This window comes from Petromyzon marinus, chromosome 1 (assembly GCF_048934315.1).
Source record: "Petromyzon marinus isolate PM22_M1 ecotype Great Lakes invasive population chromosome 1, UKy_Petmar_22M1.pri1.0, whole genome shotgun sequence".
Lineage (NCBI taxonomy): Eukaryota > Metazoa > Chordata > Hyperoartia > Petromyzontiformes > Petromyzontidae > Petromyzon > Petromyzon marinus.
In genome coordinates this window covers 26,008,045-26,034,270 of record NC_133667.1, presented here as the reverse complement: position 1 = coordinate 26,034,270, position 26,226 = coordinate 26,008,045, and the positions used below count along the sequence as shown (strand labels likewise).

The window sequence follows — 26,226 nt, the reverse complement described above, 5'->3', positions numbered from 1 at the left end:
GTGGTCTATAGTTGACTATCCCATGATTCATTGTCTCACTGCTCCTCCCGGTCTCTCCCCTTTCTCAGCACTCTCTCACCTCTACCTCGAGCTGTCTCGCCATCAGCTATGCAAGGAGAGTTCTGGTGCTCGAAGTTACTGCTGAAGACGTCCCTTGACTCTGAACACAAAAGAAGGTCTCAAGGAGATGGGGGTCTTGGGGAGTAGACTGGGGTCTCAAGGTTAATGGGGGCTTGAGGGGCGAACTGTTTATTTCAAGGAAGTGTTTGGGCCTTGAGAAGGTGCGGGAGGGGGGGGGGTTATGGGGAGGAATTTAAATCTTGGGTAGGCTCACGTTTCAAGGAAGAGACTGTGGTCTTGGGTGGGGGGAGAGAATGGGTGATTTTGGTGACGCGAGGGAACTGCGCTCCCACGGGGGCAAAGCGCGTTCAAGGAAACCTCGAAGGCGTCTTGGTGCTATTTCTCTCATCACTCTGACCTCATTCTGGGGCCCAGACGGGGCACCGCCAAATGCGACAAGCGCCGTTTCCTCCCGAAACAAACAAAAAAACCCCGCCAAATGGCTGGTCAGGCTGAGCTGTAGAAACTCTCCACCTTTTCATCCTCTCCCTCCGCAATCCCGGGGAGAAGACATCTCCCCGGGAGGCCTGACAGCGCTATCTTGAATCCAGTGCCATCTCGATATTGAGTTGTCATGAGCCAGAATTATTGGCTTTTGCAGTCGCAGTCAAACGCGACCCGAAGCGAATGGAGCGATTGAGTAGAATTTAGACGGCCTCGGTTGCTTGTCGTTAAAATGTTTTAAACGTATGTTTAAAAAAAAAAACCTGACACATCATCAATTGTAATGATAGCACGATGTCACAGTCATGTTGGAACCATGCCTAGCAAACATCCCCAGTAATTTTCTTAATTTAAATATTATTTGACTCGTCATTTTGTCCGAGAGCAGCCACAAGCCTTGGTGTCGCATTATTCCGTCTCCGCGACTCATAGCGCTGGCGGTCACCAATGGTGGAGGCAGCTGACACCGCGTGCTGGTGTTTGTGTTTTCATACAGCGACGGTGGTGGCGATCAATGTGTTTTTTGCATAATTTTTTATTCCCAGTGCACAATTGAGTGTTTGTTTCGTTTGGTGGTTTTGTGAATGTGTCGTTGATATTTTAACATTTAATTTTTTTTTTTTGCGGTGGATTTCTTTGCTCGTACGGAAAACTTTGTCGCAATACTCAGCTTTAACATCAGGCCCTGATGTCGGAGGAAGACTTTTCTGCCCTTCGGGCCCCACTTGGGAGCCACTCCTTAAACACAAGGTTCTCTCCATGCAGCCAAATTATAGCTGCAAGCAAGTTTTATTATTAAATTGATGGATTTTGTATGGCCATTAGTGACTGGGTAGAGATGTCACAATCCCCGACCAATAGCTGGTTTTATCATGCATGGCTGAAATATTAATTTAAAACACTGGATCTCAGTGGTGTTGGCTTGGTGTCTCCAACACAGCCATTATGGACCTCCTGAGAGAGACACCCAGCATTTCGGTGATGCGGACTCTTTCTTGACAGCCATTGGTGAAACCCCTGAGGCTGATGTTAAATCTGGGTGGGGAGTTCTGCTTTCACCCCAAAATGGAAGCTCACTCAACTCTTCATATCAAAAAACCATCAACCCTCTCACCCCTTGAATCCCTAACGCCTGCATTTATAAGCCCCATAACTACTGTATCGGAAACCCCCCTAAACTCCTCATATCCACATAGCTCCTGCAACATAGTTGCAGTTATGGGGAGTTGGGTGGCAGAAGATAGGACCAGAAGCGCCTTTTTCCCCGATAACTGCGATGGTGCTGGCTGTGATGGTGCTAAACACTCGCTGGTGCTGTGTGGGCTGGCATTGTGGGACTGCACAAGGATGGGAGCACTAGCCATTGGGGAGCCGCGGTGCATTGTGGGGCAGGGTGCTAGAAGGGGTCTTTATCATCGCCAATCAGGGGTCTTTAACGTCACTAATAGACGTGCCATCTTGGTGAAAAGGCACATGTACAAATCCCGTGATGCACTGCTCTACCCAGAAACCCCTGTGGCTCCCTTAATTCCATGCAGTCGCCCATTGTCGCTGCAGACTTACTATTATTATGCACACATGGTGCATTATGGGTGAGAAAGTGTTGGGGCAGCTGTTGGAGTAGATCTAGAGGAAGGCTAGACGGCCTCCTTGTACCTCAATGGGTTCCCGTACCCCCCCATCCCCCCTCCGTAATGACCTCTTCCCAACCCCTCCACCCCCTACATGTTTGTCAGTATGAAGTTTTGCGACTTTTTGAGGGTCAATTGGTGACTTTCTGCTTTAAAGTGTTGGCAATGCTACACGGGGCAGAAAATATAGGATAGCTAGCGGTGATCGGCTCTGGGTTAGGAGAGTGGCATGTGAATGAGTGAATTCTGTTTGCAATTCAGGAATGTATTCACCTTTTGTGGGTTGTAAAAAACGTAAGTTAATTGACGGGCGAAATGTAAAAAACAATTAAGGCAGTCGTATCAGTTTGTACGTTTGTGGTTGGTTACGTTTTAACTGTGGCAGCTCAAGTAAACGAGAACACGACCTCAATGATAAGAAACACTCGGGAAAGGCCTGGGTTCTGAACTTGGGGGGGGGGGGGGAGATAGTGTCTCTGAACGTAGAATCTTGTTGGTTTGAGAATCCAGGATCACGGAATCTGGGTTTTTAACCTGCAGTCATATTGGTTCTAACCTCAATATCTTCAAGTTATGAACCAAGGATCTTGTGAATCTGACCTTGGGTGTCTAAAGCAGCGGTTCTCAAAGTGTGGGCCCCGGTACCACCGGTGGTCCACGACGGTGCTCCAGGTGCCCCGCGGGGCTGTGATGCAAATGCAGGTTGATCCGGAAATAATGACAACGGTTATACTTTTTGTTTTGGACGTAAATTCATATTTTGGATACATTAGTTACATTAAATTTCATAAATGAGGTTAGGTAAACTACCCTGATTAAATTATCCGAACCCTAACATCTAAATGCCCCCCCCCCCCCAAATAAAAACCGAGCTGTTCTAGTAATATGAATCCTCCTGTATTGGTATTTAGAGATAAGTGAACGTGTTTTGTCACCAGGCCTGGGTGGTTCACAGGAATATTTGCATCGGCTGAGTGGTCCGCGGGCCAAAGCAGTTTGAGAACCACTGGTCTCGAGGGTCTGAGCGGTGTGAATCTGAGTCGAGGGTTACATTGTTATAAAATCAATGTCTTGTGGTTGTGAAACAGCAATCTTTGTTGGCTTTGAAACCTAGGTTGATGGATTCTGTGGCCGATGGTTTAAAGCAACTTGAGTGAAGTTCATCCATTCGTGTGTAGATATCCGTGTAAGAGGGGTGCAATGTGCATTTTCCCTTAAAGGCTGACACAACCCAAAACATCAAACGGCTCTTCAGCAGCTACGCTGGCCCCTTTTTACATCGGAAAAAATGAACTGTTTTACAATCACGATGTCACAACAATATTAAAAATGTCTATCTCCAAAAATTTTGCAAAAAATATAATGAATTTATATTGCCAATTTTATTTGCCATGTAATCGATGCTTAGTGGAATTGTTGTTACAGCTCTCATCGCCTAACAAAGCCGCCCGAATGAGGCTGCGTGATTCCGTAGTTTTTATTAAAGTGCAATTGCAATAAAGTGCAGATGGTATATGTTCATCTGTTCCAGATAAAGTATCTTATTGTATTCTCGTAAATTATACTTCATTTTGTAACATTGTAAATCGTAAGTAAAAAAAAATAGTGTGCCGTCCTTTCATTAGCTCGTTTTTGCTGGTCTCTTCCTCTTCTTGGTTCTTTCGGTAAAGTCACGTAGAATGGAAATAAAATAATAAAAATATAACATTATTTTTTATGTTATTGGTTTATTTTTATTATTTATTTCCATTCTACGTGACTTTACCGAAAGAACCAAGAAGAAGAATCCCTGCAGTCACAAAAGCTTTAAATCGAAATGGTCTCTTCCTGTTTACATCAAATCGCATGAAGTAATTTCCAAGTGCTGCGTGGTGATGTCACGTGTTTAAAAAAAAATGTTACCATTAAACAGTTGGGTGAACCACAGGGTGGTTTCACTGAACGTGGTGGTTTTACACCAGCGAGCGTGACATCACGATGTCAGTAGTAAAACCGTTTTTAAACCTGCGGAGTAAAATACGAGCTCTGAAGGAGAACTTTAAAGTTTTTTCTGCACGTGTATAAAGGGTCACTGTGGCTGTGCTATCCCACACGAGCTTGAAAATTTAGTTTTTAAGAAAAAAACTTTAAATTGACTTCATTAGCGTTGTAGTGACGGCACTCGTGTGATTCACACCAGTATCACATTAACCACTGGATTTTCTGCATTGAGGGAAGTTGCTCATTATCCTCTGTTGCCCACATGTCTTGAACGTAATTTCCTAAAGCATCTGTGCTTTTGACTCTGACCCTGTTAATATCCAGGCTCATGACCATCCATCATTCCCTCTATCTAATTAATTCCTCGACCAAATACAGGCCCACTCATTTTGTTTTTGGGTTGTGTCGTCCTACATTTAAGGTGTGCTTATACGATCGGCCACTGCAGCTGGGGGTCTTGTGGTTTTGCCCAACGGTGTCGTGTGATTTAATGTCTCGTGTTCTCTTCAAAATGGTGCTGTGGATTAAACAGGTGAACAGGTCTCTTCGCACGCGTTCTTGTTGCTCGGTCGCCTTGCAGCACCACCCCGTTCACCTGCATCACATAACCCTCTGCCCAGGTGGGTCGCATGACTCTACACCCACCTAGGTCATGTGAACCCTACCCTGTTATCGCATGACCGCACTGGGTCACATGTATGTTGCACTTGTTTTGCACCGTACGTAGCCAACTGTGCTAATTGGGAGGTGAGGTTGGGTCCTTTCCACCTGGGCCACATGAGTTGCCCCCACCGTACTTGACCCCAACAAAGTGGGAGTGGGTCATGTGCCCCAGGTATGTAGAATCTTGTTCTATAGGGTTAGGTCATGTGACACTGGATGCATAGAATGTTTCAGATGGAGCATAGATGTAAAACCAAATCACGAGAGGGGGAGGCTTCAAGGAGTGGCGACCACTGGACAAACTTGGACCTGTTATGCGTACGAGGTGTGGGTGTATGCATGTAGCTGTGTAAACATTGCAGGGTTGTATAGTTGTGAATATTTCAGGCCTAAGCTTACAAGTCACATCTCACATTTACAGCTGTCGCCACCTACCACCGCTAGACTCCCCCCACCTTCCACTCGCAGGTATGCAAACAACTCTGGCAACCACATCCACGTGCCAGCTGAACTCTCCCAACAGCACTCTTCCACCACTACCCTCAGTCTCGCCCCATCACCACTCGAGGCATATGCATTCATTCCTCAAATGTGAGGCACTGACATTGGTAGGTGTTTGTACATGTGGTATGAATGCATGGTGTACATACGCGTGTATGTACCGGTGTGTATGAACCCAGGAACATCCCTTTCATTCACAACCAAGGCTAACAGTGGTGAAAGGTTAGTCCCTCAGCCTATCAGTCTCCTGGAATAACAATTCTCAGCAGCATTTGTAGATGGTAAGTCCTTGACTGGTTTTGACTTCTCTGGGCCTCACCAGCAAGGTGTGGAAGGGGTTCAATTATTTTAAATAACATTTATATTTACATCAAATAGACGTTTCATCATTTACTGCCCACAGTCCACCAGACTTAAAGTTAATTTTGTTCACAAGCCATTGTAAAGTACACCATCAGCACAGCACTGTTAAGATGCACATCAATTGGCTAGTTGTGGCTGTCAAGTTTTAAGAGGTCATATGGGGGGGTCACAAACAATTTATTACAAAACCCAAATTTTACAAAATATTCAAGTCAGAACAAAGTTACCAAACATGACTGTCATTCAACCCTCATTTACACCAGCATTGCGCAGGAGTGGTCTGTTCAGGTAAGTGTACTCATGAGCAACACTGGATGGGTGGTCAGGTTGGTTGGGTGAGTTTGTAAGCTGGATAGGTCGTTGTGGGTGATTTCATTGTGTGAAAAGGTGGGCAAGTGGGAGATTGGATCAGTGAATACACCATGACAGCACTGAGTGCACGCTTAAAGGCTGTACGTGAAATCTTTGTATATATGTGCCTATGCATTTCCAGAATGCGCCCTATCTTGGAAGTTCAATAGAAGTAAGCTTGGATAGTGTTTTGGTGGGTGTCCATAAACGGCAGGTGGTAATATGCTGCTGCATTGTGGGCAGCAGAGGGGCAGTTCAGCAAAATCTATTGTTCTGAAGTTTGCTCCCACATCTATTCATCCCTACTTCATCAATCCGCAATGACCAGCATGGCAAAGTACAGTCAACTTCCAATACCCACATGGTGCGGGGGAGGCGGCCATCCAGCAGTTGATTGACAAAAATGTTGTACATGCATACGTACGCGTACACAAGTCCACATACATACGTGACCGTACACAAACCACCACCCGGTCCTGTTGCCTCGAAATGAAACCAAAGCTAGGAGAGCACATTATGGCCCTACCGGCGACAATAATTTCTCGCCAACAGCACTTGCCCCTGCAGTGTAATGCAGGCTACACGGATTATTTGCAGCTCCATGTGAATATACGTGCCCCATATACAAAAGTCCACCGCCAGCAGTTCGATCACCGCCGGTAGCGGTACCTCTTAAAGTGGAACCACAGCTGGAAGATGCTGTTGGCAAACTGGCAGCGGAACCCGTGGCGGTGGGAGTATTCCCACTCGCGGCTCACGATCTTGAAGGCGATGTCCTCGTAGGGCGGCCCGGCGTGGAAGCGCAGCGTCGCAAACTCGCGGTCGCCGTCGCTCGACTCCAGGAAGTACTGCGGCGTCGATTTCTTGTCGATGAGGTCCGGGTAGAAGATGTTGAACTTGTAGCCCTGCACGATCTTGGGCGGCGGGTTGTCGAAGTCGTAGTGCGTTTGGTTGTACTTGTTCCACTCGAAGCCTGTGTGCACGCGGTTGAAGAAGCGTGGCTTGCGGGGGCGGTACTTGTCCGACCACAGGTAGAGCTTGTCCGTGAGGGGCACCTCGACACTGAAGCGCGCCTCGTCCGTGCCCATTCCCTCGCGCGCACGACGCTCGAATGCATCTTCCGCTGTGTCTTCAGCTGAACCTGCGGGAAAAGTGAGGAGGCAGGAAAAAGATGGGGGAAAGAAGAAAGCAGATGGCCAGTGAGGTGGAGAGGGGGAAGAGAAGGGAGACGAGGATTGATTATGAGATGAGTGTGAGGGGAGACAGAGTGAAGGGAGACATGGAGAAAGATGCAGGAGGGAGTGGGGTGTTGAAGTACATGTAAATATTAAAGACATAAATACAGAGGTGGCTTGGTGTCACAGTCGTTACACCACTTAACCTCTGATCCCTTCAATTGGATAAATTCCAGTTGCACAAAACAAAATACATTTGACTGACACGCAATTAACATTTTTTTTATCTGCAGTCGTCCTTGTTGGACAGTGCTGCCCCCTAGAGTGTAGATAAGTGGCGTTATCAAGCAACTTTTATTTGCCATGTAAATAAATCGGTACAACTAAAATTTTACAAACATTTGATGGTACCGATTTCTGCCCTGGCCCATAGTCTATCTCCTCCCGCAAGACACGGTGCCCTCCCTCACTCCGCTCTCTCACGCAACGCCGCTTCCCGCGGTGACGCACCGGTCTCCTGGAGCTGTTTGCGCGCCAGGTAGAGGCGCTGGTTGTCCTCTTCCGCCTCCATGACGTGCGCCTCCACGGGCAGCTCGTCGGGCGGCAGCAGCGTGGGGCTGTAGCGCCCGGCCTCGTATTCCTCGCAGCTCTGCCGAACCAGATCGGCCTCCGTCAGCACCGAGTCCCCCGCTGTGCCCGCCCCTTCCCCGCTCTTGCCGGCTTCGTCCTCCTCGTTGTCGTCGTCCTCCTCCTCGTTGTTGGTGGCGGCGGCGCTCGATGGAGTCGCAGCTGATGAGGGTCTGGGAGGGCGAGGGGGGGGCATGCGTGGGAAGTTCAAACACGTGAACGCAAGCTGCGCCATCGTTATACGTATCCTGTGTGAACTTGCGCATGTCAGCTGTATAGTGTGGTTGGCGTGGGACCTGCAATGAGGAATTAAATGCCCCACCCTCTTCATGTAACAGCACCTGGGCATGTGGGTACCACCTCCACACTCTATAGCAATGTCACTGGCATGTATAAGTGACGATACATATGGAGTGAATGCATCATATCAAACACATGACTATTACGTCCAGTACATGAACACGCAAGTACGAAATGAATTAATTGTTACCCTTTTGTCAATTACATATACAGTAAAACCTTGGATTGCAAGCATAATTCGTTCCGGAAACGTGTTTGTAATCCAAAGCACTCGTATATCAAAGCACTCGTATATCAGTTGTGATCACGTGACGCTCGGCAGACAAAGCGTCTATACATACTACTCGTATTGCAAGACCTCGCTCGTTTATCAAATTAATAATTATTTAAAAATTTTGCTCGTCTTGCAAAACACTCTCAGACCAAGTTACTCACAATCCAAGGTTTTACTGTACAAGCTAGACCAGCGTGGGGCCCTCGCAGTACGGGTGGTTTTCCATTGGCTATTTCCCGACCTCAGCTACAATCAAACCGTGCAACTCTGGCGTCACCAAACATCTGTATGTGGCTGGGGGCCAAGCAGGGCAAGGGGTGTGGTTAAACATTTTTATCACATGTCGCATCAGTCCGCACACAACAATAGGACCCAGGCTGACACACATACTCCAGAACTGCCCCACAAACCAAAACGCATGTCACACGTCCCCATACCTTCACAGACCACATACCCCACACCACACCTCCACACACCAGGTACCCCCACACATCATAACAGCCTTAACAGACTGTTGGGGGAAGTGCTGAAGGCCAACACAGCACATGAGGGGGTGGGTGGCCAGCACCACCCCCGGCCGCCTCCGTCTTCCCAGTGGCGATGTTTACACACTATCAGGTACATATTTGAGGCTGAGTCGATCTAGGGGAGGCCTAGGACCGGTTCAGATAATCGTCACTGTTATTAGCCATGAGCTGGAATCGAACTCTGGTCACCGGTTTCGTAGCACAGTGCGTTAACCGCTACACTACCACTCCCCAGACACATCATAACACCCACATGCCCACACACACCACCCCCACGTACCCTGGCAACAGCGCCCCTGCACTCTGCTGCAGTCCGCCCTCCCCCCTGCCACCACCGCCACGCATGATGGGGAAGAGGGGCTGGCTCTGCACGCCCTGCTCCTGCTTCAAGCGGAACAGCTTGAGCCGCAGGATGTCCTGGTGGCGCTCACGGAGTCGCGCGCGCGCCGTATATGCGCGCAGCTGCTGCAGCAGCCCCTCCCAGTAGCCGATGTCGAGCGTGGTGCCCCCCGCGACGATCTTGCCCGTGATCTGCTGGTTCAGCGCTGTGAGCTGTGCGTACGTCTTGCCCTTGAACACGGCTGAGACGTCGCCCGCCACCGAAGGGTTGATGCCCTCGCGACGGTCAACTGCGAGGGAGGGGGGTGGGGAGGGGAGTGGTGCCGCAGTTTGGTGAGGGAGAAGGGGAAGCGAGAGGGGAAAAGGGTTGCGAAATCAACAAAGGCTTGGGGATTCATAATTGATTTTTGGTTGAGACCTGGCCAAATTTTTTACATGAAAACCCTCCACCACATGACGTAGCCAAACAAATGAATTTGTCACGTGTGCAACAACATGCCAATTGTTATCATTTCTGCTCAGAGTGAAGCTGAAAGATGTTTAATTTGAGATTGCATCAGGCATCCTCAGGTCAGAACCCACGAAGTTAGAATACCTGTGTCACATGACCCGGCTTCTTAAAAAGCAAAGGTAAGGGGGTTTGTGGAAAAGAGTTGCGGGAACATTTGAAGTTTATAACAGGGGTTAGATTTGTAGAGTTAGGAGTTGGAGCTAATGATGGGTTTGAGAGTTTAGGGGTAAGCGTTGGAGGAATGTTAGGGTAAGAGTCAGGATTCGAGTTAGCATTATGGAGCGAGGCATTGCAGTTTGGTTAAAACCCAGGGTTAGAGTAAAGTCTTGGGGTAGGGTTTGGGTTGTGTTTGGGTCAGGGTTATGATTAGAGAGATGGAAACACAGGGAGTTTGGAGGTCGATATAAAAGAAGAGAGGGAGACTGGGCTTTAAGGAGGACATCTGTGAAAAATAACTTTATAGCTCATCGGATTCATCTAGTATAAATACATATTCTGATTCTGGAGTGACTGAGTGAGTGGATGAAAGATTTAGTGGATGTATGGATGAGTGACTACAGAGTGAAGTTATATAGGGCAAGTTCATGTATAAGTGGTGTGGTTAAGTTGATGGGAGAGTGAGTGGTGAAAGAGCATGTGAGTCAATGTATTACTGGTAAGTGGTGGGTGGGTGAGTGAAAGCATGTGTCTGGTTAAGTGAGTGGGTGAATAGTGAAAGTGAGTGATAAATCAGAGGTGAGTGGTCAGTGAATGGATAGAGAAGTTAATGAGTGGTGAAAGCTATGTGGTGAGTCAGGGGGATGTGGTGAGCTGTGTGTGGACAGAAAGGTGAATGGTAAATTCTGTACCAGGCCCTGTGCCCTCCGATTGTTTCTTGCGGAGTTTTCCCAGTTCGTCCTCTGTGATGATCGTCATGTCCTTCCAGAAGTCCACGTTCTTGCCCTGCTCTAGCTCAATGTATACCTGCACATAAAAGCATGCACATCTGTACATACAAAGACCCCCAGTATAGGTTTAACATGCTGGTGGGCAAGTGCTGTGAGTGAGCAGCACCTTATGAAGGCCGGCACGGCACACGAGGGGGTGGGTGGCCAACATCACGCCCGGCCCCCTTCGTCTCCCTAGTGGCGATGTTTACACACCGCACCAGGTACTCATTTGAGGCTGAGTCGACCTAGGGGAGGCCCAGAACCGGTTCAGATGATCGTCCACTCGTGTAGGCCGTTAGCGGTACTCAAACTCAGGTACATACATACATCTCCCTTCGTCTCCATCTATCCGTACCTCCCTGTATCTCCCTTCACCTCTCCGTGCCTCTCTTCTCCCATGTTTTTCCCCCTGTGTCTTACCCGGATGTCTTCCAGAAGGTCCTCCAGGTCGGAGGCGGTGAGGCCATTGAGGAAGGTGTAGGGTTCGTGCATCTCCACAGCCAGGTCCTCCTCCTCCATGCCCACATATTTGGCCAGGAGATCGATCGGTTTGGCACGCCCATCCTTGATGCGGATCTTGGATCTGAGATGCGGGGCCAAGGGGTGGGCGCATCAGTCAAGGTAGGCGAGTCCACGCATGCAAGAGTCCACGTGAGCACACGTACGAGTGCGAGTATGCGAGCACATTTGTACACAACCGCTTGAGCCTCCGTAAGTGACCTGTGAGTGAGCCTTCAACACGTCACGTGGATGGAGGTTGTCTTTGTGTATGCATGCGAGTTTATGTGAACGGGTACAAGTGCACCAAAAAAGACAGCACACTGGTACACTTTAATTTTTATTTAGCGAATGTTTTTACACGTGTCTGTCACACAGAGCAGCAGATAAGGAAGGAAAATACATAGTTGAATACATTGTGCGAGTATTTAATTACTTATTTTTCTTCGATATCTGGTGCTGACAGTCATGTGAAAAATCATTCTCTAACTCAAAATGAAAGTGTATCAACGCTTGTACTAACTCGTGTGTGCGTGGGCGCTCACCGTAGCTTGGCCTGCTGCAGGTGGAAGTTGTCCTCCTGCTGCTCCCACTGCTTGAAGTGCTCGGCCTCCTTGTCTCGCTGCATCATCTCAAGCTCCTGGTCACGCAGCGCCTGCTCCCGTTCGCGCTCCAGCCTCAGCTGCTTCACCTGCAGCAGCGGTCCCGGGGAATAACAGCGTCGTCGTCATCATCATCATCGGCCTTGATCAATCCACCACTAAATGCCTCCCAAAACCGTCGCTATCTATCAGGGTGCTGCGACGTAACAATCCACTTAGCTCCCTGCGCGCCAGCTCATTTCGTCACCATGGGTGCATGTACCGATTCATCAATAGAAATATATGATTACGCTCATGATACTCGCGTGAAATTGCGTGGAAATGTATTTATATTGTATGCAGAATACATGCAAATACTATGACATTGTTACATTGAAGCTCATGACGTGAAGGAACAAATGGGCGAACCACAAATGACAGTAAAATCAGGCAGATAATTTATTTTTAAATCAAATCATGAGACTTTACAATAGCAGGGAAGGGAAGACAGATTGGCGCAAGTCTCGAGCCGAGGCCAGGGGTGGGGAACCTGTTCCTGAGGGCCGAATACCACTCTCAAACTCCTTTAGCAACCACACAAACACGCACCTCATTCACTTCTGTCACTGTAAGAGGCCCTTGCAGTGACAGAAGTGATTGAGCACACTAATATTATTATTACAGTGTTTCCAGGTTTGAAAATATTGCCCCCCAAAACCCGATTAGTGCAACTAAGGTGCTTGTCCACAGATAAATATCGTTTGTGGGCCATTTCAAAGGTGTAGGCCTCGTGTTCACCCAGGCCACATGAAATTAAATGAAGTTGCTGAATGTGCAACCCGTGGGCCAATGGCTCCACAGGGTTTGTTTGTGCATCTGGGCTGTGTCTTTGTTAGGCGAAGGAGGAGGAGTTCCCACCTTCTGTAGCTCAATGCGGTTTTCCTTCTGGATACCCTTGTTGCGTTCTTTCTTATCCTTGTCGCTCAGGTGAGAGATGCCTTTTGTCTCCAGTGCCTGGATCATGGAACAAGAGTTGGACACGCATGACACACACAGACGACACTCGCGTGCATTTGCATATACATACACATCTATACACACCGATACATAATAGAGACATATATTCCTATACAGTCTTAAGGCGGAGCACATCTATTTATACAAACCTAAATACAAATTATCCCATGTATAGCCTTAACAGATTTTTGGAGCAAGCCCGAGCACATATGAAGGCTGGCAACGGCACATGAGGGGGTGGGTGGCCATCCACACACATGCATCCACACACATGCATCCACACACATGCATCCACACACTTGCATCCACACACATGCATCCACACACATGCATCCACACACATGCATCCACACACATGCATCCACACACATGCATCCACACACATGCACACCTTGTGCCAGATGAAGGTGCCTAGGAGATTGTTGTCTCCGAAGGGGTTGTCTGCGTTGGTGTAGCCCATGTACTCCTCGCCCCAGCCCATCTTCTCACGCCGCTTGCGCTCTTTGGCCTCCTTCTTGGAGAGACGGCGAGCTCGCTTCTCCTCGGGGGTCTCCAGCGCCTTCACCAGCTCCCTCTGGCGCCTGGACACGAAAGGCAAGGGGGTTGAGACATGGAGATGTGGGGTACATTCACTAGTACAGCGGGATAAAACAAAGCGTCAAGAGTCATACACAGGGTTGGGAATTCGTTGATAGAATTATGAAATCTCGAAAGACAGGGAGTGGTCATTCATTTACAGAACTGCTGTGCAAGTTATTCGCACAGGTATTTTATGCATTCAAACCGATGTAGTCATTCATACAGTTCATCATAGATGTGTGTCATCATTATTACTGTTTCGTAGTAATTCCTTGTTTCGATTTATGATAAGAGTTCTGCTGCTGTCCATCATGGAACCTGCCAGCTCATTATAATCACCCTGTGAGAGTGAGCAGTGGTAATCCCGTGGCAACACTGGTCCCCAAACACGGAATGTGGCTCAGGTTCTGTCAGTGGAGATGATCGCCACTCATTTGCCCGTTTGGGTAGAATTTTTTGTGAACGGAGGGGGTGGTGGTTTTCTCCAATGACAGATCTGCACCGGTGGTAGAATTCCTAATTTCATTGGATGAGGCCCATATAACCAACCTCCTTCCCAAAATCCTCCTCCACCTCCCCTATCCACTGCTTCCATATTCCCCTCTCACCCTCCACCCCTTCCCTTCCTTCACTCCACTACATCCTCCACCGATATTCCTCCAGATTCCCTCTGTGCCATACAATCCTTTCCACTCCCCACCAGACTTAAATTCCCTTCCACATTTCATACCTCTTATAGAGGAATTCCATTCCTCTCTCCACCTCGATCTCCTATGTTGCTCCCTCTTGCTCCTATTCCTCTCCACTCTTTATCTCATCCACCTCGCCCATACCTCCCTCTCGTTTCCACCAACTCTCACCTTCGCTCCTCGCGTTGCCGTTTCTTATCCTCTCCACGCAGTCGCGTTCTCTCGATCTCCGAGCTCCTCGATCTTGACCTCGACCCGGAGCGGCCACGCATGCTGCCGCCAGAACCCGACCCCGAGTCGTAGTTGCGGGAGTCATTCGATGACACGGAGTCACTGCTGCCATCCTGATCTCCCTTGCTCCTCCTGCTCCCGGGGTCCCCCGATGTCTCCCGCTGTCCTCCTGCCGCACCGCGCAACGGGGACCCCGGGCCACTCCAACCCGGGGGCCTCGTGCCCCAGCGCTCCCAGGTGCGCTCGCCCTCGCGTACCTGGGGCCCCCAGCGAGACACGCGAGTACCGTGGTCTCCTCCCGAACGCTGCCCTCTTGCTCCAGGAGACTCTGAACGTTGCCCCCTGCATCTGGGAGATAGTGAGCGCTGCCCTCTGTGTCTGGGAGATTCCAACCACTGACCCCTGTGTTGGGGAGACTCTGAGCGCCTTCTCCCTCTGGGAGACGCTGAGAGCTGCCCCTTCTCCCGAGACCCCAACCGCTGCCCTCGCTGCCCATTGTGTCGACCGGTAAACTCCAGGAGCTGACCCTTCTCGCTAGGAGACCCAGACCGCTGCCTTCTGCGTCTAACAGGAGACACCGAGGGCTGCCCTCTCCGTCTAACAGGAGACACCGAGGGCTGCCCTCTGCGTCTAACAGGAGACACTGAGGGCTGCCCTCTGTGTTTAACTGGAGACACCGAGGGCTGCCCTCTGCGTCTAACAGGAGACCCAGACCGCTGCCCTCTGCGTCTAACAGGAGACACCGAGGGCTGCCCTCTGTGTTTAACTGGAGACAATGAGCGATGCCCTGGAGACAATGAGCGCTGCCCCCTGTGTTTAACTGGAGACAATGAGCGCTGCCCCCTGTGTTTAACTGGAGACAATGAGCGCTGCCCCCTGTGTTTACCAGTGGATTCTGGGCGCTGGACCTTCTCTCTGGGAGACCCAGACCGCTGCCTTCTCTGTTTAACGGGAGTCGCTGAGCGCTGCCCCCTCTCTCTAGAAGCTGCGCGCTGACCCCTGTGTTTAGCAGGAGACTCCGAGCGCTGCCCCCTCTCTCTGGGAGATCCAGACCGCTGCCCCCTCTCTCTGGGAGATCCAGACCGCTGCCCCTTGCGTTTAGCAGGAGACGCAGAGCGCTGCCCCCTCTCTCTGGGAGACGCAGACCGCTGCCCCCTGCGTTTACCAGGAGACTCAGTGCGCTGCCCTCTGCGCTTAGAAGGAGACTCCGAGCGCTGCCCTCTGCGCTTAGAAGGAGACTCCGTGCGCTGCCCCCTCTCCCTGGGAGACGCAGACCGCTGCCTCATCGGCTCCGCGCCGGTCTCGCCTGAATGAGGCCTGTCGTGGGCCGCGGGCCGGGCCGCGCGCCCCTCGCGGCGCCTCTTATCGCTCCCTCCCATGGCCCGTCGCCTCGGCTTCTTCCACCCGTGCTCCTCCTCCTCCTCGCCGCACAGCGGAGACTCCGTTGAGTGCCGCGCAGCTGCCGGCGAAAGTTTCGAACGACTGCGAACTCGGAACGTGCGCGACGGCCTGGAAGGTGCGCGACGCCTGGAACACAGAAAAAAAAAGAAAGGGGGGCGGGGGTAAGGCCCGGGTTCGTGACGTCAATTCGCTGCGTGACGTCATCGCGCGCGAACAAAGAAATGACGTCGTCGTTCAAGCAGCGCTACGACGTCACAGCGCAGAGGATACGTTAGTGGCGTCACAAGGCGACGACAATAGACGCGGGACAATGAAAGGGCTGGGTCTGTTGTTGTTCTAGATTTGAAGCTTTCGTGACTGCAAGGATTCATACTCTTTGGTTTTTTTCGATAAAGTCACGTAAGGTAAAATTAAATAAATGAAAACAACAACTTAAATCACGACGTTTCGGAGGCAACACCAGCTTCCGTCTTCACCAGAAACAGTCTGTGACTGTTCCACCTGAAGACGGAAGCTGGTGTTGCCTCCGAAACGTCGTGATTTAAGTTAAGTTGTTTTCATTGATTTAATTTTACCTTACGTGACTTTACCGAAAAAAACAAAGAGTCTGTTGTTGTTGTGTGGTTGCATCGCGCGTGCCATGTCAACCCATTACGGTTTAGCCCCTATTCCTGTACAGGGGAATTGAGTTTTCATGTCCATTCGGCGTACAGCCGTTTCAATACGGACAACAACAACAACAAAATCATACGGCCAAATACAATAGTACTACTTCTGGAGAGTTGGGATTGCCTCCCACCCCCCCCCCCCCCCCCGGAGCAGTCGACACATTTGATCCGGAATTGAGACGCTCTCGGTAGAGAGATGGTGCGCATTGTCTTTGAAACCGCTGACCTACACCAGGAACAGCTTTCTTTAGAGCCTAGTCTCACCAGTGTCAGACCAGAGAACGCCAAAAGGCGACCAGTACAAAGACAATGCACTGTCAGGGTATTTATAACTCGGGGTGAGCAGCTACAGAATTACCTTTTTGCCAGTATCAAAGCAAATATTATCAGAGCATGTTTGCATGTTCACCACAAGTTCGTGTGGTTAATGCGAACTTGATTTCTTGCAAAAGGTTTATATTTGGTCTTTGAACATCTTAACACCTATTTTATTGGCCGAAAGAGTAAAAACCCTATGATGATTACTCTTTGGTTCTTTTGGTAAAGTCACGTAGGAAGACAAAATAATCGATGACGACGTTTCGATCGCAACGCAAGCGACCGTCTTCAGGTGAGAGAGAAAGCTGGCTGCGAGACACGGGACCCGGGAGGGGGGGGGAGCAGAGAACGAGCGGAAGAGAGAGAAGTGCACCGACCGCAACACAGGTGATCGTGAGACACACACAGAGAGAGACACACAGAGACACACACAGAGAGAGACACAACAACAACCGCCATTCGCCACTAAGTGGCGGTGACGTCACCACGATGCTTGTGCCAGGACATGTGCACCCTGAGGCCACGTGAAGTGTCGAACGCCCGCGGGCAGGAGGTCACGGGGCAGACCCAGGTGCCACGGGTCGAGTGACTGAGATGACTGGCTGGTGCACCACCTGTGCCCCCTACTGTGCCAACCTGCTGTGCTTTAGCCACCCGACGCTCCACTCGTTGTTGTGAGCGTCGCTCCTCTGCCCTCCATTGTTGTTGGAGGGCGACTGCCACCAACTGCCCAATAGCGTTCTTCACGAGCCTCCTCCATAGAGGCCGATCTTGACACCGCTGGTACCAGTCATCGGCAAGTCCACTCGGCTCCACGTCCTCCTGTACCACATCACTCCATCTCTTCTCTAGCCCGTGCCGCGCCCGTTTAGCCCCCTCGATCCGGCCGAACAAAAGCTGTTTCGGCATGCGGTGGCTGGGCATGCGGGCTACATGACCCAGCCAACACAGCCTTGCCTGCCGGAGGAGCTCACCGATGGGACCGTGCCCAGATCTTTCAAGGATTTGTGAGCTCCTTACACAATCCAGCCTGGTTAAACCCAGGATGGATCGTAGGCAGGCTAGCCTAAATGTTTCCAACCAGCGAAGATGCTCCATTAAGGAGGTCCACGTTTCGCAAGCGTAGAGAAGGGAGGGAATGACCGTGGCCGAGAAGACCCGAAGCTTAGTGCGGAGCGACAGACCATGTAGCATCCATACAGCGTTACGCAACCGATGAAAAGATATTGCTGCTCGACTGATTTGGAGCGAGACCTCTGCTGTTAAACTGGAACCGGTCATAAGCACACTGCCCAGGTATGGGAAACTCTCCACTCTCTCCACAACTGCCCCATCACCGATTGGGAGTTGTGGGGGTGGAGTGTCCGATGGTACAAAATACCCAGGCAGGTGCTTAATTTTGGTGGGGCTGATGGTAAGGCCCAATCTCTTAGTGGCACGCTCCAGTCTCAGCAGCAGCGTCTCCAACTCCTCCTCTGAATGAGCAGCTATTACCAAATCATCGGCTTACATAATGTGGTTGAGCAATAGGGAGCCATCCCTTGACCACACCCAGGCATCGATCAGCCTCCCACTATATCTGTACCAAATGGAGATTCCCCCGGTACAGCTATTGAAGGCTTCACGAACTACGTGGTCAAAATAGATGTTAAATAATGTGGGAGCCAGAGGACATTCCTGTCGCACCCCAAGGTGTACAGGGAATGGCTCTGACTCCCGGCTACGTAGTTTTACCCGGGCCCACTCACCATCATGAAGGTCCTTAATGATCGTGAGCAGAGGTCAGGGACTCCAAAAGCACGAAGAACAACCCAGAGCCCAGGCCTACTGATGGTATCATAGGCCTTGACCAGGTCAATAAAGCAGAGATGTAGGTCTTGTTGGAATTCCCTACACCTCTGCTGTAGCAGACGGAGAGAAAATATGGCATCTGTGCAGGACCGCCCTTTCCTGAAACCGCATTGGGGCTCCGCAAGGATCTCCTCAGCGTGCCTGGCAAGGTGATGTTGAATAAACTTTGCCAGGACCTTTCCCGGCACACTGAGGAGTGAGATGCCCCTGTAGTTGTTGCAGTCTGTGCGGTCCCCTTTCTTAAAGAGGGGGACCACCAGGGCATCCTTCCAATCCTGCGGAACCCGTCCAGTGGTCCAGACTGTTATTATGATGTCATATAGGGCAGTCTGTGCACAAACGCCACCCTCACTCAGCATTTCGCTTGGGAGATCATCTCTGCCCGGTGCCTTTCCTGGTCTCAGACTCTGGATCGCCTTCAGTACTTCCTCAACAGATGGCACCTCAGCCAGCCACTGACAGGGGGTGACTTCTTCCAATATTTGAGGCACCGCAGCCTCAGCATGGTCATCCCCACTTTGTGCCACGATGTTTTCCTGGCTGAGGAGTTTCCCCTCCCCCAGGACCTCACAGAAATGCTCAGCAAATCTGCAAACCTGTTCCTGGGGGTCGGAGATTGGAACACCATTTTTTACCCTAATGATGGTAATAGGTGTGGCGCTGCAGGTTACTTTTTTGATGGAGTTAAATAGAGATTTGTGATCGCGGGCCACTGAGGCAGACTCCATCTCCTCAGCAACCCGCGACCACCACCCATCCTTGCAGCGCCTCATGGCTCTCCGAACCTCCGAGCGAAGACTGCGGTAAGCCTCCTCATTCTCTGACATGGGATTCTGTGGCCGGTAACAGTGGGCCTGTCGCTTTTTCTCAACCATCTTGAACACCTCAGTCAGCCAGGGTCTCTGGGGAGGTCTGGACCGCGTACCCAAAGCAGCCATTGCAGCTGCATGAGTCACAGTCCTAAACCTCGCCCATTTGCCCTCGACATCAGGAGGAGTGGGGGACGATGCCAACCCCAGCCGCAAGCGATGATGAAATTCTCACTTGCAACTTTCATCAGATAACTGAGACCAGGCCACTTTAGGTTGGAATGGGGTCCTGGGTGTACACCCACCACCGGAGTGGAAGAATGGCAGGCGCATCTTACAGATGACTAGTCGATGGTCAGAGGGCATATCAGCTCCACAGTAGGTCCTTGTGTCAAGGACATGGGCTCGCATCCGCTGGTCCATCACTATGTAAAACAATAAAATTCTCACGACGTTTCGGCCACAACACAAGTAACCGTCCTCAGGTGAAGAAACAGGACAGTCCTGTAGCCGTCCTCAGGTGAAGAAACAGGACAGTCCTGTTTCTTCACCTGAGGACGGCTACTTGTGTTGTGGCCGAAACGTCGTGAGAATTTTATTGTTTTATTTTATTATTTTATTCTCATTCTACGTGCCTTTACTGAGAGAACCAAAGAAGATGAATCCTTGCAGTCACGAAAGCTTTAAATCGAAACATCACTATGTAGTCCAGCAGATGTTCTTGCTTGGACTCAGCATGCATCCATGATGTTGTGTGGATGCGCCGATGCCGGAACAGCGTGTTGGTAATTACAAGCCCATGGTCTGCACAAAAATCTAGCAGCCTCCTACCGTTGTTATTGAGCTGATCTGGCCCATGCCCTCCAATCACTCCAGACCAGGTGCCAGCATCATGACCAACTCGGGCATTGAAGCCACCCAACAAGATGACTCTATCCCAAGGGGCCACTTTAGCCAGCACCTGTGACAGGAGGTCGTAGAAGGCACCTGACTCATCGGCTTTGCCTGCATCCCTCCACGGATGTTCGTCTTCGGTGGGGGCATAAGTAACCACGACCACCACTCCTTGCCTCCGGTTGATGGGAAGCGAGCCCAAAGTCGCCTGGGGTTTACAGCTTCCCACACCTCACCGCCACGCTCTCACGACCCCTTCATTCTTTTGTTCAAAAGAAGAGCCACACCCTGTTGTTTGGCAGTCTGCTGCCCCGAGTAGAGGACTGTCCACCCCTCATGGTAGCAGGAGCCAGAACCGGTCAACCGGACCTCCTGAATGCCACAGAGATCCAGGCGGTATCGGTCCAGCTCCCGACAGAGGAGTGGCAGCCTCTCCTCCGCAGTGAGTGTTCGAACATTCCACGTGGCCACAAGAAGCGTTTTTTTGTTGTTTCTGGAGGAGCCCCGAGGGTAGAGATTCAATCTCCTGGCTCCGCCAATTGGGGTTTGGCCAGAAGACGTCATAGATGCCTTTCCCCCCGGGGCCTCCGGCACAAGCTTATTAGTTAGATATTTTAGTCGTGGTTTAGTGGTAATTTTTTTTAGGTGGAGGGGTTACCAGCCCTTCGCACCCGTCCAGAGCCCCCGTTGAGCCACTGTGGTGGTCAAACGCCATGAGGGGAGGGGCCAATCGGAATTGGCCCTCCCCCCAAAGCACTGTCCACGACAGAGTTGCCCGTCCGGCACCGCGAGGAGGTAGGGGGTTGTTTTGCCAGACAGAGGCACAAACACACAAAGAGACACACACACAGAGAGACACCACAGCAAATATTTGATGGAACCCGAAGGTTTGCAGAGTACATTGGTCTTGGAAAAGAGCCCACTACCTTAAAACAGTGATCAGCTACAGCAGAGGTATTGGTTCTGCCGTGTTTCAAATCTTTCTTGTGTTCACGAACACGGTCCGAGACATGTCGTTTCGTTTCCCCAATGTAACTGCTGCCGCAGATACAGCTTAGTCTGTAGACACCAGGTTATTGCATGTCAGGAATGACATCCTTCACAGATGGGATAAAATCACGGTACTCTGCAAACCTTCGGGTTACCATCAAAGATTTGTCCATGAAGCCATCCAGATATATAAACACAGAGACAATTTCAACCAAGAAGATGGGTACAGACTGAGCAATCATTGGAAGGACGTTATTAACCAGGTAAAGTCTTAACTGGCTGTGATGTTTCATTCATACCTGCCGAGTTTTAGGGGCCGTCCATAAATGACGTCACGCACCTGTGGGGGGGGGGGGGGGGGTCAGACATTTGTGACGATTTGTGACGAGGGGGGGGGTTGAGAAATGTGACGTCACATCAATATGCGCAACTTTAAATAAATATAGACACGTTCTACTTAATTATAATTTTTAATAATTTTTTTTATTCTACAACATCAGTGCAGCGCCACATTTAAAATGCACTACAATAACAATAGTTTAAAGCGATTTGAAGCATGTTTTATTTTTTTAAATGGAAATATGGTTTTGGAGGGGGGGGGGAGCAGAGCTTTGTGACGTCATATTTGAGGGGGGGGGTCTGACTTTTTGTGACGCCGTGTGACGAGTGGGGGGGGGGGGGGGGTCAAAAATCGTCCAATAAAGCAAAACGTCATTTATGGACGGCCACTTAGCAGTTATTTCCGACTCTCTGAGTTGCATTGCCAGGTTGGATGTCTTTACATTGATGTGCTAGATGTCTTTGTATTGCCAGGTTGGATGTCTTTACATTGGCGTGCTAGATATCTTTACATTGGCGTGCTAGATGTCTTTACATTGGCGTGCTGGATGTCTTTGTATTGGCGTGCTAGATGTCTTTACATTGGCGTGCTGGATGTCTTTACATTGTGTTGTATATGAGCCTTTTCCAAAGTTGATATTAACAAGAATATTTGCGTTATATATATCATATTTTTTAAACAAACGAAAAAAAATAATCAATTAAACCCGTAAGCCAGGCACACGAAAAAACAGATGTCGATCATAAACAGGCCATTAACAAATAAAGAAATAATAAAACTCTCAAGGCGAGGATGTTAGCAGCTATCTGCGAAGATCTCCAGATGAACAAGAGTTTGATGGGCCCCTTAGGAAAGGTCCCTCTGAGGTCAGAACACCAAGAGAGTAGACACGGAGACGCCAACAGGGTAAATCGTATACATATTTTTTTCCTTATTTGCCAGTAAAACAATGGGTAAAAAAATTAAAAGGCAACAACAAGAATAAGATAAAATTAGCGGTCCTAACGCTCACTCCAATTAAGACCAGGCCACCAGATACATCAGTGAATTATTATCCAATAATTAATTCGCTATCAAATGATTTTCACCTTTAATACTTTTACTGTTAAAACAAAGCTTGGAGACAAAATACAGTCACATCAAATGTTTTCGAGAAGGAATGAGACAACGGGCAAACTTGCGAAAGAGTTTAAACAATATCCCAAGCAACCCCGACCACCTTTGTCTCTCTCGCAGCGCGGAGAAGCAGGAATCACACCTTATCACAAGGGGCCATCTGGAGCTAGCCAGGCGGATTAATGAGAAACACACACAACAGCCAGCGAGCACGTTTTTAAGTTAAAGAAGTGGCTACACATCAGTCACACATAAAATTAAGAATAACGTGTTCACCTTACACGACATTCCATTATAGAACCTTACAGAACCAAGGGATATGGATTCCAACAATCAAGAAACGGACCTCTTAAACTCAGGATGAAAATTATTTTTCTTTTTAGTAATTCCATCATAACAATGCGAACCTCGGTAAACCGAGAGGTGTCGGGAGGACGTAGTTACAAACACGAGTCTTGGCGAACATGGGACCAAATGGTATTTGAGAAATATAAAGTCGAAAGTATAAAGAGATAGGTACTCCCGACCACCTTTGTCTCTCCCGCAGAGCGCGAGAGAGGAATTTCACGCCAGGGCAAACAGATCGTTATCGCAGGAGACATCTGTACACACACAACAACAACAACAACCGCCATTCGCCACTAAGTGGCGGTGACGTCACCACGACGCTTGTGCCAGGCTATGTGCACCGTGAGGCCACGTGAAGTGTCGAACGCCCGCTGGCAGGAGGTCACTGGGCAGACCCAGGTGCCACGGGTCGACTGACTGAGATGACTGGCTGATGCACCACCTGTGCCCCCTACTGTGCCAACCTGCTGTGCTTTAGCCACCCGGCGCTCCGCTCGTTGTTCTGAGCGTCGCTCCTCCGCCCTCCGTTGTTGTTGGAGGGCGACTGCCTCCAACTGCCCAGTAGCATCCTTCACGAGCCTCCTCCACAGAGGCCGATCTTGACACCGCTGGTACCAGTCATCGGCAAGTCCACTCGGCTCCACGTCCTCCTGTACCACATCACTCCATCTCTTCTCTAGCCCGTGCCGCGCCCGCTTAGCCCCCTCAATCCGGCCAAAGAAAAGCTGTTTCGGCATGCGGTGGCTGGGCATGCGGGCTACATGACCTAGCCATCGCAGCCTTGCCTGCCGGAGGAGCTCACCGATGGGACCCTGCCCAGATCTTTCAAGGATTTGTGAGCTCCTCACACAATCCAGTCTGGTTAAACCCAGGATGGATCGTAGGCAGGCCAGCCTAAATGTTTCTAACCGGCGAAGATGTTCCATTAGGGGGGTCCACGTTTCGCAAGCGTAGAGAAAGGAGGGAATGACCGTGGCCGAGAAGACCTGAAGCTTAGTGCGGAGCGACAGACCAGGTAGCTTCCACACAGCGTTATGCAACCGATGAAAAGATATTGCCGCTCGACTGATTCGGAGTGAGACCTCTGCTGTTAAACTGGAGCCAGTCATAAGCACACTGCCCAGGTATGGGAAACTCTCCACTCTCTCCACAACTGCCCCATCACCGATTGGGAGTTGTGGGGGTGGAGTGTCCGATGGTACAAAATACCCAGGCAGGTGCTTAGTTTTGGTGGGGCTGATGGTAAGGCCCCACCTCTTAGTGGCACGCTCCAGTCTCAGCAGCAGCGTCTCCAACTCCTCCTCTGACTGAGCAGCTATTACCAAATCATCAGCATACATAACGTGGTTGAGCAATAGGGAGCCATCCCTTGACCGCACCCGGGCATCGATTAGCCTCCCATTATATCTGTACCATATGGAGATTCCCCCGGTACAGCTATTGAAGGCTTCACGAACTACGTGGTCAAAATAGATGTTAAATAATGTGGGAGCCAGAGGACATCCCTGTCGCACCCCAAGGTGTACAGGGAATGGCTCTGACTCCCGGCCACGTAGTTTTACCCGGGCCCGCTCACCATCATGAAGGTCCTTAATGATCGTGAGCAGAGGGTCAGGTACTCCAAAAGCACGAAGAACGACCCAGAGCCCAGGCCTACTGATGATATCATAGGCCTTGACCAGGTCAATAAAGCAGAGATGTAGGTCTTGTTGGAATTCCCTACACCTCTGTTGTAGCAGACGGACAGAAAATATGGCATCTGTGCAGGACCGCCCTTTCCTGAAACCGCATTGGGGCTCCGCAAGCCTCTCCTCAGCATGCCTGGCAAGGCGATGCTGAATAATCCTTGCCAGGACCTTTCCCGGCACACTGAGGAGTGAGATGCCCCACCAGGGCATCCTTCCAATCCTGCGGAACCCGTCCAGTGGTCCAGACTGTTGTTATGATGTCATATAGGGCAGTCTGTGCACAAACGCCACCCTCCCTCAGCATTTCGCTTGGGAGATCATCTCTGCCCGCTGCCTTTCCTGGTCTCAGACTCCGGATCGCCTTCAATACTTCCTCAGCAGATGGCACCTCAGCCAGCCACTCACAGGGGGTGACTTAATCCAATATTTGAGGCACCGCAGCCTCAGCAGGGTCATCCTCACTTTGTGCCACGATGTTTTCCTGGCTGAGGGATTTTCCCTCCCCCAGGACCTCACAGAAATGCTCAGCAAATCTGCGAACCTGTTCCTGGGGGTCGGAGATTGGATCACCGTTTTTTCCCCTAATGATGGTAATAGGTGTGGCGCTGCAGGTTACTTTTTTGATGGAGTTAAATAGAGATTTGTGATCACGGGCCACTGAGGCAGACTCCATCTCCTCAGCAACCCGCGACCACCACCCATCCTTGCAGCGCCTCACGGCTCTCCGAACCTCCGAGCGAAGGCTGCGGTAAGCCTCCTCATTCTCTGACGTGGGATTCTGTAGCCGATGACAGTGGGCCTGTCGCTTTTTCTCAACCATCCTGAACACCTCCTCTGTCAGCCAGGGTCTCTGGGGAGGTCTGGACCGCGTACCCAAAGCAGCCATTGCAGCTGCATGAGTCACAGTCCTAAACCTCGCCCATTTACCCTCGACATCAGGAGGAGTCGGGGACGATGCCAATCCCAGCCGCAAGCGATGATGAAATTCTCACTTGCAACTTTCATCAGATAACTGAGACCAGGCCACATTATGTTGGAATGGGGTCCTGGGTGTACACCCACCACCGGAGTGGAAGAATGGCAGGCGCATCTTACAGATGACTAGTCGATGGTCAGAGGGCAGATCAGCTCCACGGTAGGTCCTGGTGTCAAGGACATGGGCTCGCATTCGCTGGTCCGTCACTATGTAGTCCAGCAGATGTTCTTGCTTGGACCCGGCATGCATCCATGATGTTGTGTGGATGCGCCGATGCCGACAGCGTGTTGGTAATTACAAGCCCATGGGCTGCACAAAAATCTAGCAGCCTCCTACCGTTGTTATTGAGCTGATCTGGCCCATGCCCTCCAATCACTCCAGACCAGGTGCCAGCATCATGACCAACTCGGGCATTGACGTCACCCAACATGATGACTCTATTCCGAGGGGCCACTTTAGCCAGCACCTGTGACAGGAGGTCATAGAAGGCATCTGAC

At 50.4% G+C, this 26,226-nt stretch overlaps 2 protein-coding genes across 6 annotated transcripts in view; one reads left to right on the top strand and one right to left on the bottom strand.

The window, feature by feature from the left end:
- DOT1L (DOT1 like histone lysine methyltransferase) overlaps positions 1–4,716 on the top strand; it is a 34,568-nt gene extending 29,852 nt beyond the window's left edge. For all 5 annotated transcript variants that reach the window (XM_032956574.2, XM_032956565.2, XM_032956581.2 and 2 more), the window contains one exon: positions 69–4,716. The gene's annotated coding sequence lies outside the window, so the exon portion shown is untranslated. The remainder of the gene's footprint in view (positions 1–68) is intronic.
- Positions 4,717–5,860: 1,144 nt separating this feature from the next.
- The window catches only part of CACTIN (cactin, spliceosome C complex subunit), a 55,116-nt gene continuing 34,750 nt past the window's right edge, over positions 5,861–26,226 (bottom strand). Inside the window, exons 2-11 of the mRNA XM_032956614.2 lie at positions 21,561–21,601; positions 14,271–15,857; positions 13,223–13,412; positions 12,733–12,828; positions 11,779–11,924; positions 11,156–11,318; positions 10,655–10,769; positions 9,237–9,585; positions 7,739–8,028; positions 5,861–7,194 (exon numbers count right to left, since the gene is read on the bottom strand). Of these exons, the coding sequence (XP_032812505.1) occupies positions 6,704–7,194; positions 7,739–8,028; positions 9,237–9,585; positions 10,655–10,769; positions 11,156–11,318; positions 11,779–11,924; positions 12,733–12,828; positions 13,223–13,412; positions 14,271–15,709 (3,279 nt within the window). The 5' untranslated portion in view covers positions 15,710–15,857; positions 21,561–21,601 and the 3' untranslated portion in view covers positions 5,861–6,703. The remainder of the gene's footprint in view (positions 7,195–7,738; positions 8,029–9,236; positions 9,586–10,654; positions 10,770–11,155; positions 11,319–11,778; positions 11,925–12,732; positions 12,829–13,222; positions 13,413–14,270; positions 15,858–21,560; positions 21,602–26,226) is intronic.